At 32.2% G+C, this 19,864-nt stretch overlaps 1 protein-coding gene across 1 annotated transcript in view; it reads right to left on the bottom strand.

Moving 5' to 3' along the window:
• The window catches only part of CDH9 (cadherin 9), a 78,635-nt gene that overhangs the window by 10,174 nt on the left and 48,597 nt on the right, over positions 1-19,864 (bottom strand). The window contains exons 5-7 of the mRNA XM_022581437.2: positions 18,449-18,636; positions 17,269-17,522; positions 309-445 (exon numbers count right to left, since the gene is read on the bottom strand). Coding sequence (XP_022437145.2) covers positions 309-445; positions 17,269-17,522; positions 18,449-18,636 — 579 coding nt within the window. The remainder of the gene's footprint in view (positions 1-308; positions 446-17,268; positions 17,523-18,448; positions 18,637-19,864) is intronic.

Below are 19,864 nucleotides of genomic sequence, written 5' to 3' on the forward strand. Positions count from 1 at the left end.
TGAGAGTGAATATTATTTGTAAGAGATAATTTTCTTAGACTGATTATTTTTATGAGGTTAGATTATATTTTTATCCTATAGTGAGATGTAAAAGAAAATCAAGTTTAAAATAAAATGAATATTTGATAATCATTAAAATAATTTAAAAATCCAACACATTCTAAATCATTTCTCTCAGCTCTTGCTGAGAGAATTAATTCAGCAAGAGTGGAAATTCATTCCACTCAAGTAAAAGAGTCTACTTAATGCTATTATTTTACTATTTTGGTGAAAAATAATGTGTTCAGGTGGATATATTTCCAACTTACTTATCTCTGTGGCTGTAATGGTGATGTTATGCCAAGGGGTTGACTCCCGGTCAAGAGGCTTCAAAGTGAAAATAGAACCATTTTCTGAGTGAATACTGAAAATCCGGTCCATATCCGAATGCCGATCAACAGAGTATCTAGCAGAAAAGAGACTCATAATTCCAGGCATTGTTTTAAAATTATTAATTCATCTACCATTTCTTAAAGTTATAGGCAGTTCACATGATGGTCTGATAAATATGACAAGTAAAATACCGATAATTTTCTTGAATTTTTATTTAATGTAATTGTCATTTAGATAATTTGATGTAGTTGGCTGTTTTCATTATTACTATTCTATGATATGTGTACTTCAGAGTCCTTAGTTATACTCATGAATCCTTGTGGCAGCTTTTAAGTGAGTTTTTAATTGTCACTTGATTAATTTATCCTATCATAGACCTATTGCAGTGCTTGAGACATATTAAAGTCATATTAAAGTTGATAGAGTCAATTGCATTGGATAAATTGAAATTATGTTGAAAATAACACATAAAAACATGTGTCCACAGAGTCCTTATAAGTGAATATGCAGAGGCTGTTGTAAAATACATGGCTCTTGAATGGTTCTCTATTCAAAGATCATTTCAGCTGAATCAAAGGTCTTCCTCCAATCTCTCCCTTTAGCCTTTTCCAAATAAAAACTGAAATGACAAAGAACCACAGATGTACTAGCTACCATTTTTGCATGTTTGAGATTTCTGCTGCTGAGTGTTTAATTGAGCCGTGTAGGAATCTAATTGTGTCTCAAACATTAATGTTCATATGAGTCACATGGGGATCTTAGTAAAAACAGATTCCGATTCAGTAAGTCTAGTGTGGGAACTGTTATTCTGCATTTCTAAAAAACTCTTAGGTGAATCCCATGTTGTAAAGTCCATAGATAAGGCTTTGTATAGCAAGGTTAAGACCATGGGATAAACTGGTTAGAATAAGGACAGCCAAAGGAGCAACAATGACAAGAGAACTAACAGACTAATCAGCATCTGGTGGCATCCTCTATTTTCTAGGTTTCTATTAAAGACACTTAGCAAATGAACTCCCTTTTAATCTGGTGAATTAGGGAATTAACAACTCCCATTATAAATCCATAATATATCCACTATCAGGCACTGACTTTGACAAAAAATAGACATTTAGGTTTCTAAACATTGTGAAACATTGGCAATTTTTAAAATGTTGGTTAAAAGTACATTTATCTAAATTCGATGATTTCTTTGGGTTATTTTAATAAAATGTGACTTAGTCCATTATTATAAGGACTGTGCTTAACTTAAGGGATCCGTTAGTAAACTCAGACTTCAAAAATTTTAACAACTTAATATAGTATATGATGGTGCTTACCTAATTTACTTTCTGCTAAATTTTGTAAAATTATTGTTTCAAACTCAAAAATACTGCTTCAAAGTGAGTATTTGGGCATGTGGAAAATATACATATTACATGTATATATATTAGATTTCATCTCAAAGATAAAATAGCTAAAATCTTAGCATAGTTGGTCTCAGATTTCTTCCTGTACCTCACTCCCAAAATATGAAACCAGGACATTCACCTTGTTATCCTTTGGAAGTGTTGTGCAGTGTACAATAGAGCTACATGGAAATGGTAGTATTCCCTTATTTTTGCAATAATTATGATTGTAATTTTTCTACATGGTTGCTATAAAAAGAATTTGGGGATTTAGAAAAAAAAAACTCATGTGACATATGGTCGCTGCCCAAGATTAACTATCCTGGGGTGGGAAATCCTAAGTAAATAGAGAAAAATTTTAAACCTAAATATAAAAATAATTATATAAAAATGCATAGTAGTGTATATATTTCCTAGAAGCAAAAGTTATGTTGAGTTTTAACTAAGCATTCATTGTCAGACAAGGATCTGAGAAAGTTCTTATTTTTTAAAATACTCATTAATGTACTAAGATCAAGAATAAAAGTCATATGAAATTTTCTCTTTTTAATTTTTATTGCTTAAATAGTGCTAAGACAAAAGATAATAGTGTTTCCTATGTCTAGGTTTCAATCCTCCTACAATTTAGTTCCTGATGTGGCCTGAGAAACATTGGAACATTTAAACATTAAACATTGGAACATTTAAAAAATGTTTTTTTTTTCCTGAAGTACTTACACCAAATTCTGCTTATGAATACAAACAATCCTAAAAGGAACACAAAGAAAGCAAATAAAAGAGCATAACCACATAACCACATCTATGTGTTGAATGAATCTCAATTCATAATATTCACCTGTATATATTTATCTCCATTGTTGGAAAGGTCAGTAGTTAACCATTATCTGCTTATCGCTGAATAGATCTTGGATTCCTTCCTATCACTTGCATCAAAGATCAGAAGTAAAATAAAAATCGCTTTTTACCCATTGCTACATGCCCTAGAGATTAGCATGGAGATTTCTATGATTGAGGAATAGTTAACAATTCTAACATTATACAAATCTAGCTTTGACTCACTTTGAGCTTATGTGGGATCAAAATAGGTCTGTGTTTCTGGCTGCCCTACTCTTAGGTTCAACCTTGAAAAGCACTGTTTTCAAGTTAATAATTCATGAAGGAGAGTCACTTTGATGATTTTTAAATAGTTCACTTTAACATTAACTCTGCAAACTTCCAGATCTGTATTTATAAATTTGCCCCACTGCAAATGATTTCTTGCAGTTTTTCAAAGCCCAGAGATAATTTTCATTTATTTATCAGCCAGTGCTCTATTTTCAACACAGAATAGGATGTTCTGGTTTACCTATTAATAATAAGTACACTGGATTACAACAAATGACCAAAAAGAGGCTGATAAACACATAACGTGAGACAAAACTGTCTCTATATCCCAGCAGATGGCTTATTAAAACAATACTTTATTGATCTAACAATAAGTTTTAAAAAAGATCATTGGCATAATTTTTTGAATGAATATGTTTTGCAGAAACAGGAGCCAATCATATAGGCAGCAAAAATAACAAGGTAAAAAGATCACAAGTGAGCTGACACTGTGGAAGCTGAACTCTGGTTCTAGTTTGTTTGTTTGTTTTTTAAGCTCTACAATTAAGAATTAAACACATAGCAGATCCCTATATTTTCACCTACTACAAAAAAACATGTAAATTAAATTACACCAGAACAAATCAGTAATATGTAGGAATACATCAAAGATAGTATTCCTTTTCCTTTCCTGAATTCCAGGTACATCTTCCACTAAGTCAATATAATTATATAATATAATCAATATAATTAGGCTATGAGTTTGCTCATTCTTTTCCAGCTACTGCTTTCCAGAAATGTGTTTTCTAGCTACAAACTATGAAACCTTCCTTGAGAATGGCTATACTGCTTCAACAAATAGTTCAAACCTTTATTTTTTTCCAAATATTATTGACATGATTTTAAAATTACTATTATTTTACTCTAATAAAATCAAGCAAATATTATAGAAGTACTGGTATATATGAAGGCACTTATTCCAGTTTATGGTGGAATCATGTACATTTTATGGTGACATAACTAAATTTCTCACCAGCAGGTTTGTTTTGTATTTACTTCTCTATTTGACTGTGGTAGAACTGATTTCTTCTAAAATTCGTTGAACCTTTAAATATGTTGAGCATAAAATTGGTGTGAAATGAGACAACATGTTTTTTCAGAACCTGTAAAGCTACAATCAAGTTATAGCTGTAAAGCTATAACTTAGGAAATCCATGATTACTAATGAGGTGAAGTGGAGCTGACAACAGCTGCTAATTGTAACCATAATCTTATGTTGCAAGTGGCAGATGTATTTCAGAAAATATGTTTGTTGAACAGATTTACTGGTGGGTGAGAATTACTTCCCAAACTTTCCCTGGAAAATGTTCCATGATGTTTATCATAGCCTATTTCTGCTCTGGGGATCAATCATCCTTCTAAATGCTATCAGAGCAAACGAAAGAGTTAAATATTATAATGTTGTCTCCTTGTTGAATTATTGCTGTTTTTCACACTATAATTGAATATCTAAAGCTTTTTTTTTGCATACATTTTTATGCTAACAGGAATCAGTCTAATGTTATATTTTCAGGCATGGCCTTATATTTTGTCAGACTTGACAGTATAATTTTAGGAACATAATTTCAGATTCATTTGTTCTCCAAATATTTTTCTTCCCTTTGTCATAATTCTTGAGATTTTTACAGGTAAAACTACTGCTTATTGTTTTTTCAAGACTTGAGTACCCTATAAAAAGTAAATATTTCTGGAAGAGCTATGGACTTAAAAAGGTATTAGCCACTTTTATATACCATAAAGCAAGGTTGCAAGTTTTACTATCAGTCTCTGATCAAGAAATTTTTCTCCTAAAATTGTATCATGAAGAAATTATCAGATATATATCTCCAGACAATCTAAATTTTCATCAGTGATGCATTACCTACATGATAGTATGTTATCTATACAATAGAAGTTTATCAAGAACTGTAATGACATTAGCAAATATTCACAATTAGTAAAATACATAAACCCATATATATTATATAAGCTCTACTTAATTAAAAAAATAGATTGATAAACTGTTTAAAAGATGAAGTACTTGATGAAAGTAGAATAAATAGCACTGGAGTATCTACTGAGGGGAGAATTATAGATGTCTTATTTGCTACAAAATTACCTATGCAATCCATTTTATCTAAAATGAATGGCTACAATTATATTATCAAAAACATGTTCAAAATGATATTTTGAATGTCCTCTTCAAATATAAAATGACAGGGGCTGGATTTACCACACACACACACACACACACACACACACCCCCTGCCAAAACCCACTAAAATCCAAATAAAAAATATATATGAAACAATTATTTTTGAAGCATTGGATACCAGGAGACAGAGAGGGTAATTCCTGAGAAAAGAGGAAGAAATGATGTGATCCTCAAAACTGGCTGCTGCCTGGGAGGGTTTCTAAACAATAATGCAGGAAGTGGGAGCCCAGATGGAACCTGTCAATCCCTTGAATTCAGGAGATAATGCTGAGAGTCCAAGGAGACCAAGGTGGGTAGAATTTGCTGGGCAGAGGACTTCATAGGATAGAGCTTCACAGAGAGAGAGCCACAGAAATATTAAGAGGATCCTGCTCAACTCTTCAGCTGAGTGCTAATCAGAGCATGCATGAGAGCAGATAAAATGAAGCCATAGATGTAACCAATTATAAGGGCCAGAGGGAGCACAATTGAACTGGCATGTGTCTGGAAATAATTCCCATCAGCCAAAGTAGAAAGCTCATAACTCATGGGGCTTTGGTAGAATTTCAGAAATGTCTTACTTGATTTATGGGGCAAAATTAGATCTAGACAAAGGGCTGCTAAAGCAAGGGCCAAAAGGTTTAAGCTGTTTCAAGTAACTTAGCCACACATCTGAACACAGATCAATAGTATTTATAGAAATGAAAAGCTATCACACAGCTAACACAGCATAAACACAATATTTGTCAGGCAATCAAAAATCACAGGTAAGCAAAAATGGGAAATGTGACTGCAAAGAAAAATCTGTCAATTGAAACTAACCCAGAAATGACACGGTTGACAGAATTAGCTGACAGTGGTATTTAAAAAGTTATTTAAAATGCATTCTCTATATTTAACTAGAGAAAAGGTTAAGGAAATAATATAGATATAGATAGATAAATAGATAGATATAGATATATATCTTCCATAGAACTTCTAGAGGAGAAACTACAGTCTGTGAGTTGAAAATTATACTCTGATAGAATTAGAGCAGGTTAGATATTGCAAGAAAAAAAATAGTAAACTTGAAGATGAATGGGAAATATTTTAAATGATTATGGTGGGGGGATTAAAAATTAGAGCACCAGTGAGTTGTGTTGCACTTTCAAGACACCTAACATAATTAAATGATCTAAAAGAGGAGGAGGGTAGGGTGAAATTATTCAAGAAAGAGTGGTTGAAAAGTTTTCCAAGTTTGAGAAAACTCATAAACTCACAGATCCAAGAAGCTTAATAAACTTCAAGTACAAAATATATGAAGCATGTTATAGAAAATCACATCGTAATCAAATTGCTTAAAACCAGTGACAAAATTTAAATGCATCCTAAGGAACAACTAAGTTACAAAGAGAAAAAATAAACATAAAGGCAGTGAAAAATCTTTACTATAGAGCTAGAAAAAAAAAAAAAAACAACCCTCAATCTAAAATTCTATACCCAGCAAAAAAAAAAGAAAGAAATGAAAGAGTGATAACATAAAAAAAGGAAATAAAAAGGAATGCAAAATAAAATACAGTATTAATCCAAAGAAAGCAGAAAATAAGAAAGATGAAACAAAGATTGAGCAATAAGAAAACAAATAGCAAGATGATTAATTAAACCTAATAGTATCAATAGTCACATTAAATATACATGGTCTAAACATCACAATTAAAAGGAACAGAATGTTACACTGTGCAATAAAGCAAAACACAGCTATATGATTCTATAAGGAACATATTTTAAATACAAAAGCAGAAATTGACTAACAGCATCATACTTAATAATGAAAAACTAATTTCTTCATAAGACAAGGAGGAAGGAAAGGACTTCTCTTCTTATCACTTCTATTTAGCATTGTCCTGGACGTTCTTGCCAGTGCAATAAAGCAACAAAAAATATAAAATATGTTCTTGATATGTAGACATAAAACCACAAAACATGGCTGAAAAAACCCTCCATGAGTGGAGAAATGCACATTGTATATGGATTAATATATTCAATATCATTAAGTTATTATCAATTCTGCCTACATTGATCAATGGACTCAACACAATCCCGATGAAAATTTCAGGAGACTCTTTTATAGCACTTGATATATGAAAATGTAAAGGGCCTAGAATTACCAAGCAACTTCAGGTAGAAAAAAAAAAAGTTAAATGACGAATACTACCTAATTTACAGACTTTTTTTATAAAGCTATACAACAGTGTGGCATTTTTGTAAACATAGATAAATATATAATTGGAATAGAAGAGGGTCCAGAGTTAGTTTCATACTTATATAAACAATTGAGTTTTGACAAATGTACAAAGTTTATTCAGTGAAAAGTATAGTCTTTTCAACCAATGGTGCAGGAAACATTGCATTTCCAATGTAAACTAACCATATACAAAAAAGAAAAAAAAACTTTGATCCATAACTCACACCATATAAAAACTTAAAATGAATCATAGATATAAATATGACTAAAAGCAATAAATCTCCTACATGAAAAAAAATAGAATGAGAATTTTGAGATTAGGCAGATGCTTCCTATATAAGACACTAAAAGCTTCATCCATAAATTTAAAAGTTAATAAACTGGATTTTATTAAAATTGAGAATTTTTGCTTTTTGAAAGTCACTTTAAGGAAATGGATATACAATCCACTGACTTGGGGAGAATATATTTGCAAATCATATATCTGATAAAGGACTTGTATCCAGTGTGTGTGTGTTTGTGTGTGTTTGTGTGTGTGTGTGTGTGTCTTCAAATCAATAACAAAGACATAACCCAGTAAAATTTAGGCAAATTTTGAATAGACACTTCATCAAAAAACATGTATTGGTGACATATAAACATATGAAAAAAATGCTCAACATCATTAGCCATAAAGGTGATGGAGATATTATTATACATCTATTAGAATGGCTAAAATTAAAATAGTTGACAGTACCAAGGGTTGGTGAGGATGTAGAGAAATTGGAACCATCACACATGCTGATAGGAATTTAAAATTGTATAACCATTTTAAAAGTTAGACATATAACCACCACATGTTCCAATCATAACCCTCCTAGATATTTACTCTAGAAAAGTGAATGCATGTAACTATACAAATACTGATACACAAATATTTGTATGTGTACTTATATACAAATGTGTATAAATGTATTATAATATCCAAGTATTTGAAACAACTCAAAATATCAATGAATAAGTACAGATAAGCAATGAACAGATAAGCAAATTGTGGTATTTCCACACTTTGGAATACTATTCAGCAATTAGAAAATTAAACTATTAATGCACACAACAATATGGAAAATCTCAAGATAGTTACGCTAAATGAAAGAAGTTGGACAGAAGAGAATAAATACTGTATGATTTCATTTGTATAAAGTCAAGAAAATCCAATCAAATTTAATCTATATTGCCATAAAGTAGTTCATTGTTTGCCTGGGAACAGGGTTTGGTTCCAGGATGTATGGGAGGGAAGTATTACAAAGGGGAATTAGGAAACTTTGGGGGACGATTTTGGGGATATTTTAATAGGTGTACTAACATGCTTCACCCACCAGTGGGCTGGCACTTGCCCTGGGACCAGCCTCATCAGCCAGTGGGCAGGCACAAGCCCCAGGACCCCCTGGGCCCCATCCCTACCCCACAGAAGGCTGGCACCAACTCTGGGGCCCCTGGTCCCTGAAACCAGAGACTCCAAGACCCAGCTCTGCCACTAGTGCCCAGAACTAGCCACAGTACCCAACATCACCCACTTGTGGGCAGACACCAGTCCAGGATCCCCTGGGACCTCGCTCTGTCCAACAACAGGTTGACATGAAATTCAGGATCCCTGGCCCCACAATCACCCCAGTCACCAACTCTGCCCACCTGTGGGCCAGTAATAGCCCCAGGATATCTGGCCCCAGAGCCAGCTACCATGTCACCCTGCCCCTTGAGACCCAGTAGCCTGCAGCCTCCACACAAGGCAGAGCCTGGTAACCAACTAGACCTGGGGCCAGCCACTCCTACCAGACCATCTGCAATACTCAATCTGCCTCAACAGAAGAACCATGCAGGCCACATGAGGGCACCCCTAGAGGATATAGCTCTGGTGACTAGAGGGGAGTGCACTGCTGGGGCACATGGGACATCTACTACAAAAGGTCACTTCCAGGGTCAGGAAATGTAACCAACCTACCAAATACATAGAAATAAAAACAGCAAATTAGGCAAAATGAGGTGACAGAGCAATATGTTCCAAATGAAGGAACAAGATAATACCCCACAAGAAGGAGTAAGTGAAGTGGAGAGAAGCAATCAACACAATAAAGAGTTCAAGGTAATGATCATAAAAATGTTCAAAGAACTTGGGAGAAGATTGGATGAACAAAGTGACAAGTTAGAAGATTTTAACAAAGAGTTAAGAAAATATAAAGAAGAACCAAAATACATGAGGAATACAATAACTGAAATAAAAAATAGACCAGAATGAATCAACAGATTAGATGATACAGAAGAGCAGATCAGCAAGCTGGAAGAAGACAGAGTAGTGGAAATCACTGAAGCTGAACAACAAAAAGAAAATAAATAAAATAAAGGAGGACAACTTAAGAGACCTCTAGTACAACATTAAGCATACTAAGATTCACATTTTGGGGTCCAGAAGGAGAAGAGAGAGAAAGGGGCAGAGAACATATTTGAAGACATTATAGCAGAAAACTTCCCTAACCTGAGAAAGGGAACAGGCATTCAGGCCAAGAAGCAGAGTCCAAAACAGGATCAACCCAAAGAGGACCACACCAAGATATATTGTAACTAAATTACAAAAATTAAAGATAAAGAGAGAATATTAAAAGCAGCAAGGAAAAAGCCACAAATTATGTACAAGGGAATTCCCATAAGGCTATCAGTCAGCTTTTCAGCAGTTACTATACAGGCCAGAAGGGAGTGACACAGTATATTTAAAGTGATGAAAAGGGAATAACCTACAAGCAATAATACTCTTCCAGGCAAGGTTTCATTCAGATTTGATGGAGATATCAAAAGTTTTACAGACAAGCCAAAACTAAAGAGTTCAGCACCACCAAACCAAATTTAAAGAAAAAGGATTTCTCTGAGTAGAAAAGAAAAGCAGAACTAGAAATAGAAAATTACAAAAGGAAAAATCTCTTTTGTAAAGGTAAGTATACAGTAAAGGTGGTAAATCAACGATGTATGAAGCTAGTAGGAAGGTTAAAAGACCAAAGTGGTAAAATCATCTATATATATAATAAATAACTAAGGGATACACAAAACAAAAGGATGTAAAATATGTCAAAACAGTAAATGTGGAGTGGGGCTGGGGAGTAAAAAATGCAGTGTTGTTAAAGTTTGAGTTTAAGAGATCTGAAACTTAAAATAATCATATATATATGGATGGCTATATATAAACCTCATGGTAACAACCTCACGGTAACTCTCAACAAACAAAAGTTCAGGACCAGATGTCTTCACAGATGAATTCTACCAAACATTTATATAAGAGTTATTACCTGTCCTTCTGAAATTATTCCAAAAATTTAAAGAAGAATGAATAATTGCAAACTCATACCAAGAGGCCAGCATCATCCTGATACCACTCAAGCATCTATAGCAGATACATACATGCAAATGAGAAAGGAATCCAAGCAAAACACTAAAGGCAGCCATCAAATCAAAAGGGAGAAGAGAAAACGAAGAAGAAAGGAACAAAAAAGAACTATAAAACCACCCCTAAACAATTAACAAAATGGCAATAGGTACTTACCTCTCAACAGTTACTTTAAATGTAAATGGACTAAGTGAAAAAAACATAATGACCCAAAACCTTTGGGATACAGCCAAAACAGGTCTAAGAGGGAGGTTTATAGCAAGAAAAGCCTATCTCAGGAAACAAGAAAAACCTCAAAGAAACAACCTAACTTTACATCTAAAGGAACTAGGAAAAGAAGAAAAAATAAAACCCAAAGTTAGTAGAAGGAAAGCAGTTATAAAGATAAGAGCAGAAATAAATGAAATAGAGACCAAAAAAAAAAAACCACAATAGGAAAGATCAATAAAACTAGGAGCTGGTTCTTGGTAAAGATAAACAAAATTGATAAACTTTTAGCCAGACTCTTTAAGAAGAAAGAGAGAGGGCCCAAATTAACAAAATCAGAAATGAAAAAGGAGAAGTTACAACCTACATCACAGAAATACAAAGGATCATAAGAGATTATTATGAACAATTATACACCAAGAAAATGGACAACCTAGAAGAAATGGACAAATTCTTAGAAATGTGCAACCTCCCAAGATTGAACCAGGAAGAAATAGAAAATTATTTTGTTACCAGTAATAAAATTGAATCAGTAATTTAAAAAAAAATCCCAACAAACAAAAATCCAGGACCAGATATTTTCTCAGATGAATGCTACCAAACATTTATAGAAGAGTTAACACCAATCTCTCAAACTATATTCCAAAAAATTAAAAAGGATAAGAGGTCAGCATCATCCTGATACCAAAACCAGATGAAGATAACACAAAAAAATTACAAGCCTATACCACTGATGAACAAAGATGCAAGAATCCATAACAAAATGTTAGCAAAATGAATTCAACAATACATTAAAAGGTTCATACCCCATGATCAAATGGGGTTTATCCCAGGGAAGAAAGGATGGTTCAGTATTTGCAAATCAATGTGATATACCACATTAACAAATTGAAGAATAAAAATCATATGATCTTTCAATAGATGCAGAAAAAGCTTTTGACAAAATTCAACATTCATTTATATAAGAAAAAAACTCTCCACAAAGTGGGTTTAGATGGAATATACCTCAACATAATGAAGGCCATATATTACAAGCCCACAGCTAAAATCATAGTGTTGAAAAGCTGAAAGAGTTTCTCTAAAATCAGTAACAAGACCTGGATACACACTTTCACCACTTTTATTCAACATACTTTTGGAAGTCCTAGCCACAGCAGTCAGACAAGAAAAAGAAATAAAAGTCATCCAAATTAGAAAGGAAGAATAAAAACTGTCACTGTTTGCAGATGACATGATACTACACTTAGAAAATCCTAAAGATGCCACCAAAAAAATACTAGAACTCATCAATAATTTGGTAAAGTTGGAAGATACAAAATTATTGCTAATATACAGAAATCTGTTATATTTCTAGACACTAAAAATGAACTATCAGAGAAATTAAGAAGACAATACCATTTACAATCACATCAAAAAGAATAAAATACATAGGAATAAATCTAAAGAGGTTAAGGACCTGTACTTGCTAAACTATGCAACACTGATGAAAGAAATTGAAGAATACACAAACAGATGGAAAGATATACCATGTTCATGGATTATAAGAATCAGTTCTGTGTATAATGTATATAAAATATCCATATTCCCTAAGGCAACCTACAGAATCAATACAATCTCTATCAAAATACCAAAGTGATTTCTCACAGAGCTAGAAGAAATATTCTAAAATTTGTATGAAACATGAAAGACCCTGAATAGCCAAAACAATCTTGAGAAAGAAGAACAAAGCTGGAGGTACCATGAGCTCTGATTTCAAACTATACTACAAAGCTACAGTAATCAAAACAGTATGGTACTTGTACAAAAACAGGCATATAAATCATTGAAACAGAATAGAGATCCCAGAAGTGAACCTGCACTTACATGGGCAATTAATCTACCACAAAGGAGGCAAAAATATACAATGGAGAAAAGATAGTCTCTTCAATGAGTGGTTGTGGGAAAACTGGACAGATACATGTAGAAGAATCAAACTGGACTACTTTTACACACCATGCATAAAAATAAATTCAAAATGGATTAAAGACTTAAATGTAAGAACTGCAACCATAAAAGTTCTAAAAGAAAACATGGGCAATAAGCTCTTTGACATTGGTCTTAGTAATATTTTTTGGATATATCTACTCAAGCAAGGGAAACAAAAGCAAAAATAAATAAATGGGACTTAATCAAACTAAAAAGTTTTTGACCAGTGAAAGAAACAATCAACAAAATGAAATGGCTGCCTACTGAATGGAAGAAGATATCTGCAAATGATAGATCCAGTAAGTGGTTAATAGCCAAAATAGATCCAATAAGTGGTTAATAGCCAAAATATACAAAAACCAAACAACCTGTTTAAAAGATGGGCAGAGGTTCTGAATAGACGTGTTTTCAAAGACATGTAGATGGTGAACAGGCACATGAAAAGATGCTCAACATCACTCATCATCAGGGAAATGCAAATCAAAACCACAGTGAGATATCACCTCGCAACTGTCATAATGCTATTATCAAAAAACAACAAGCAAAAAGGCTGACAGGATGTGTACAAAAGGGAACTCTCATGCACTGTTGGTGGGAATATAAATTGGTGCAGCCAATATGGGAAACAGTGTGGAGATTCATCAAAACTATTAAAACCAAACTACCATATGATCCAGCAATTCCACCTGGATATTTATCCAAAGAAAAAGAAAACACTCATTAGAAAAGATATATGCACCCCTACGTTTATTGCAGCATTATTTACAATATCCAAGATATGGAAGCAACCTAAGTTCCCAGTGATAAATGAATGGATAAAGAGGATGTGGTATATATACATATATACACAATGGAATATTACTTAGCCATCAAAAGAATGAAATTATGCCATTTGTGACAGCATGGATGGATCTAGAGTAAATAAAATAAGTCAGACAGAGAAAGACACATACTGTATGACTTTGCTTGTATGTGAAATGTAAAAAGCAAAACAAATGATCAAACATAACAAAACAGAAACAGTTACAGATACAGAGAACAGATAATTTCCAGAGGGGAAGGTATAGGGGAGGAAAGAAGTAGGTGAGGGAGATTAAGAGGTACAAACTTCTACTTGGCAAATAAATGAGCCATAGGTATGAAATGTATAGTGTGGGGAATATAGTTAATAACTATGTAATACCTTTGTAAGGTGGCAGATGGTAGCTAGACTTATCATGGTGATCATTTTGAAATGTATAGACATTTTGAATTACTATGTTGCTCAACAGGAAAAAACATAGTGTTGTAAGAAAATTATACTTCAAAAACAAACTCATAAAGATCATATTTGTGGTTACCAGAGGTGGGGCTAGGTGGAGGGAGAATTGGATGAAGGCAGCCAAAAGGTACAAATTTTCAGTTATACATAAGTACTAGTGATATTGATATAATACACATCATGATAAATATAATTAACACTGCTGTATGTTATATATAGGTGTTGTTAAAGAGTAAATCCTAAGTGTTCTCTTCAGAAGGAAAAAAAATTCTGTTTCTTTAACTTTGTATCTATATGAGATGATAGATGCTCACTAAACTTATTGCATTAATCATTTCATGATGTATGCGCATCAAATCATTATGCTGTACACCTTAAACTTTTACAGTGCTGTATGTCAATTATATCTCAATAAAGCTGGAAGGAAAAAAAAGAAATTGCCTATTGTGGGAAATGGAAAAAATGATGAAAAACTAGACCAAATTCTGAGGGACAAAAGCCATATTTTGCTTTTTGTATAATTTTGTTCTTGAGGCTTTGCTTTGTACCACTGAGGTCGGTCAAAGCAGTTTATGAATGTGAAACAATATTAATTATCTCTAATTAATAATTTGGTCAGTAAGAAAGCAAAATATATCTGCTAAAGATATATTGGCTGTGCATTCAGATCATCAGTAGTTTAAACCTCAGTCTGCTAATTATTTGTTCAGTGTCCTTAGTAAAGTTCCTTAAACTCTTTGCATCTCAATTTATGTTTTTTTAAAATGTAGGTGTACGTGTCAATTCCAAACTGCCAATCTATCCCTCCTCCTCCCCCTTACCCCCTGTTTAACCATAAGTTCGTTCTCTAAGTCTGTGAGCCTGACTACTGTATTTAAAATTAGATAATCAGGACCTACTGTACAGCACAGGAAACTTGGCTGAGTGTTCTGTAATAACCAAAATGGGAAAAGAATTTGAAAAAATAATAGATACATAAATATGTCTAGCTGAATCACTTTGCTGTGCAACTGAAACTAACACATTGTTAATCAACTTTGCTCCAATATAAAATAAAACTTTTAAAAAATGTAGGTGATAACAGTTATACTCACCTTATAATGTTGTGATGAGGTTTAAATGATCTAATAAATATAAAGCTCTTTGGATAGTGTCCAGCTCATAGCAAGGGCTCAATAAATGATAATTATTTTATAGAGGAAAGGATAGGCAAAATATTTGTCTCATGTCATGAATCTGGTGCCACAATTGAAGTAGAAAAGACATTGACTACTATTTTTTGAAAATTGCAAAATCTATCAAGAACAGATACTTACTGAGCATTTATAGCTATTGGTATGGACATTCCCTTATCCATTTTTAATATAAGTGGTGATTTATTTCTATTGCAATATTGCAAAGAACACACACAAAAAATGCACATATAAGAGTTGCCAAAACCAATCAGCCACACTCAATTTCAGTAAAAGATAAATAAATAAACATTTTGGATATAAAAATGCTGGAACATATGTGTAGACCACTGGAAAACTAGATTACTTATTTATTTCATTTTAGGAGTTTTGTTTTATATAATATGAAAATTTTAAATTAATCCATTTCATGTATGCTGATACAAAAGTGTCAGTAAAATAATCTTTTATGCATTGGTATCATTATAAGTCATGTTTTTAAATTAATTAACAATATACAAAATATATAATTTAAACCTGAACATTTATTTAAAAGAGAAAGTTAAGTCAATTCTATTCTAATTAACCTAAAACTAACCAAATATTTCAAGCTAAACTCTGAGTACTAACTACAGATTAAAATTTCACAAACTTTCTTTATTTTAAAAATATATTAATTGACCAACAAATTAAATATAAATTAGGGCATATTTAGTTCAACAAACGTTGCTTTGTAAATTAACATGAATAGTTATTACATTTTAAACTAAATTTAATACCTATATACTTAGTATTGTGCTTACTGATTTTCTATGTGATGGTATGACATGAATTCCAGGAAATCTGGGCATTCCCAATAAATATTTAACCATTTATTTTCCTTAATTAAAAATTAAATTTGATCAAAAAATTTATTGAAATATAGTTTATTTACTACAATATTGTGTTAGTTTTAGGTATACAGCAAAATGATTCAGTTATATGTACATATAAATATATAATTTTTTTTACATTCTCTTCCATTACAGGTTATTACAAGATATTTAGTACAGTTCCATATGCTATACAGTCGGTCCTTGTTGGATAAAAAATTAAATTTTAAACAAAGCATAATTTTAGGTATTTTACTAGCCACACACATTAACAGATAATATATTATTTGTCTGTCTCTTTTGTCTTCATCAACATACCTACCCATCTTCATCCACCCATCCTATTCATCCATTTATGTCACAACTATATTTATATTCTCCTTAAGCATAGTTTCTGGCATATTTGAAAACTTTTAAATGGTTAATACAATATTCAAATTTTGGGAAAGTATTACACTATTCTGCAGTATACCAATTTTTAATAGTTTTACTGTTCTCAAATATCACTCATTTTACCAATTCTCTGTTTTATTAATGGAATATAATTGATATTTTGCTTCTCAAAAATTTTGATGTAAAATGTGCCTAGGGACTATTTTCAAAAGATGTTTTTCATCAGTTTTCAAGGTATCTCTTAAGCTTTTCTAGAAGAACTTGTTTTCAAATGTATTTGTTTCGATATCTTATTATTCGAACTATGATTTATCAAAGAAGGGCAATGAGACAAGAATTACATCAATAACTAAGGGATTAGAATCATGGACACTGGAGCCAGACAGCCTGAACCTCAAACCCAGCTTTGCCAGTGACTAATTATTTGGCAAGTTATTTAAATGTTCGGTACCTTAGTCTTATCATTTACAAAAGATATAATAACAGGAGCTACCTTGTAATATGTGATAAGAGTCAAATGAAATAATATATCCAGAGCACTTAGAAGACTGCCCAGCTAAAAGTCTGTGCTATGGAAGTGTTTGGTTGTATTGCTGTACTTGATCATACATGGTACATTTTTTTTCACACAGCTTATAAATAGGTTATCATTTTTCTTCAAACTTAAGTTTTCTCAAAATACTTACTTTATTAAATTGTTCATGGCATCTGGGTCATATGCTGTAACCTGTCCAATGATGCTGCCTTCCTTTACATCTTCATCTACTTCTATCAAGTAAAAAATTTTACTGAACACAGGAGGCTCATCCATATCTTCCACAGATATTTTGACCACAGCTGTGTCTTTGAAAGGTCCCAGGTACAGGAATCGTGGATCAGGGTGAGTGTTACTTGCATCCACTTTTAAAGTGTACAGCATTTTGCTTTCATAATCTAAATTCTGAAGTTAAATAAAATAAGAAAAATTAGTATAATATAGCAGACATAAAAATGGAAGACAATTTCAAAATTTAATAGCCACCTCTCTTAATAGTCCCAGTAATTCTGGTTAAATAACTTTCCCAATTATTGCTTCATGGGTATAACAAATAATTTAGGAAATTTTTTTTGCCTTACACACTTATAAGGAGTAATTCAATATAATAGTATACACATTAAGATTGATTCACACTTAGTAATGCATTTTACATTTTGGTAGTCATAGGTAAATGAAGTATTAGCTAGTAAATACATAGGCTATTTATTACTATATTATTATTATTAAAGTTATAAAAATTTTAAATCAGCAGAAACATAAAATTGAGATTTAACAAACCATTCACATAAGTTGCTTCCTTAAGTCCTACAGTTCTAAAACTGTTTTAAAAAGAAAAAAAAATTATTAATCTGACCACTGTGGAAAAAAAGATGTGAATGAAAGCAGGGAAATTAGGGTGATATAAAGTAATCAGTATTTAGCTTGATTATTCTGTGTAACACTTTATAATGTTCTCCACTGCTTTAAAAATCAAGCATCTTCAGGCTTCATCTATTTTAATAAACCATCACACTTAACAATTTAAATATTTTAAACAGTGAATGAAATAATACCATGGAGAAATATAAAACAAAGACTTTTGAGAGTATCTAATCCTTGTTTGATTGTTGTCTACTATAAGCACAAGCTGTTGAGGTTTTATATCAGTTTTTAAGTGTCAATGATAAAGATGCTTAACTTATTTGAAGTGAAATCGCAACTGTTCCCACTTATATGAAGGATAGAAGCATGTAAAGGATGGGAAAAATAAATCCTAGGCTTTTCTTCCTTGAAAAGCAAAAATAAACTATAAAGCACTCAATGAGGAAATGAAGACAGCAAGAAGAAACCTGTTTGACAGTTATAATCCCTTCCTGTGTATCCTTGTCAGTGATGACATCAAACATGTCTGCTCCGTCTCCTTCAGCAATGCTGTATTCCATCTCAGCATTTTCCCCCACATCAGGGTCATTGGCTTTTATCCTTCCAAGATGAGTTCCAAGAGGTACAGACTCAGGAGAATAAAATTGATACGTACCTGAAAATTAAATCAAAGCTGTTTCATCTTTAGATAACAAAAATCTTTCATTTTGTCTGCCTTTTTTACTTAAATAAATTAATTTCAAATTAGAGTTTTTCATCATATTGAACTGTAAGCCATAAAAAATTATAGATTTATTAAGTTAGAAAAATAATTTATAAAGGCAGAGTACTCTCATTTTGTAAATGAGAAATATATGTTCCAGAAAGATTAAGTGAATGTCTCAAGGTTATTTAGATAATAGATGGTAGTCCTGATATTAGAATCCAGAACTTTTGACTTAAGAGGGCAAGGACAACAATAATTTACTGCTTATCTGAAGCATTCAACATTGTCATTACACATCTTTACTTATACTAAATGATTTAGAACATGCATTATTCTTATATTCTAACTCAGGGATAGAAAAAAAGAAATCCACACACAGCAAGTTCTTTCTTTCTTTCTTTTTTTTTTTTTGCTTGTTAATGTCTTTAAGCGGGATATGAATGTTTCTGTCTCCTGCAGTTTCAGCCATTACATTGTCCTGTTCATGAAAGCATTTTAGTTTGTGAGGATTTATTTAAGAGATGATAGGAAAATATCACAAAAAATGTTAATGAAAGTTAGAAATGTTTTTAAACATTTACTGTATGTTGAAATCTATATAAGGCCAAAGGCCCTCTATGTTAGTTTATTTAATTCTAACATTAGTCCTTATAGAATGAAGGCAGGTGTATTATCCTCAGATAAGGCTCAAGGAAATCATCCTTTAAAGCTGGGAAAAGCAGAAGGCAAAACTAAGTCTTCCTGACTTCAAAGTCTGTTCTCTTTCCAATTTGCTTGGTGGTTAAGAAGAGGGACTTCTAAATCCAACTGCCCTGGATTTGAATTTTCATCACTAGGCAAGTTAGTTAAATTCTCTAACCCTTAATTTACACATCTATAAAATAGAGATGATGATAGCTATTAACTCGTAGGTTTGTTATGAAGATTCCATGAAATGACGTCTTTAACATGCTTAGCCCAGTTCTTAGTTCAAGAACATTTTTACTATTACTATTAGAGTTCCAAACCTTCTGCTGAGATTATAATAGATCATAAAATTATAGAGTGGCAAGTCATTTGAGAATTCATCACATCATACTTTTTCAGTTTATGTTTAAGGAACCTGAATGCAAAGTTTAGATTTATGTTAATTAGTCTTATTATTTATATTCTCAGCAAAGTTTATTTTTTAATATTT

The sequence above is a fragment of the Delphinapterus leucas genome, chromosome 3 (assembly GCF_059928025.1).
Source record: "Delphinapterus leucas isolate spDelLeu-1000000601 "Yukka" chromosome 3, BTC_Dleu_Yukka2, whole genome shotgun sequence".
NCBI classification, from domain to species: domain Eukaryota; kingdom Metazoa; phylum Chordata; class Mammalia; order Artiodactyla; family Monodontidae; genus Delphinapterus; species Delphinapterus leucas.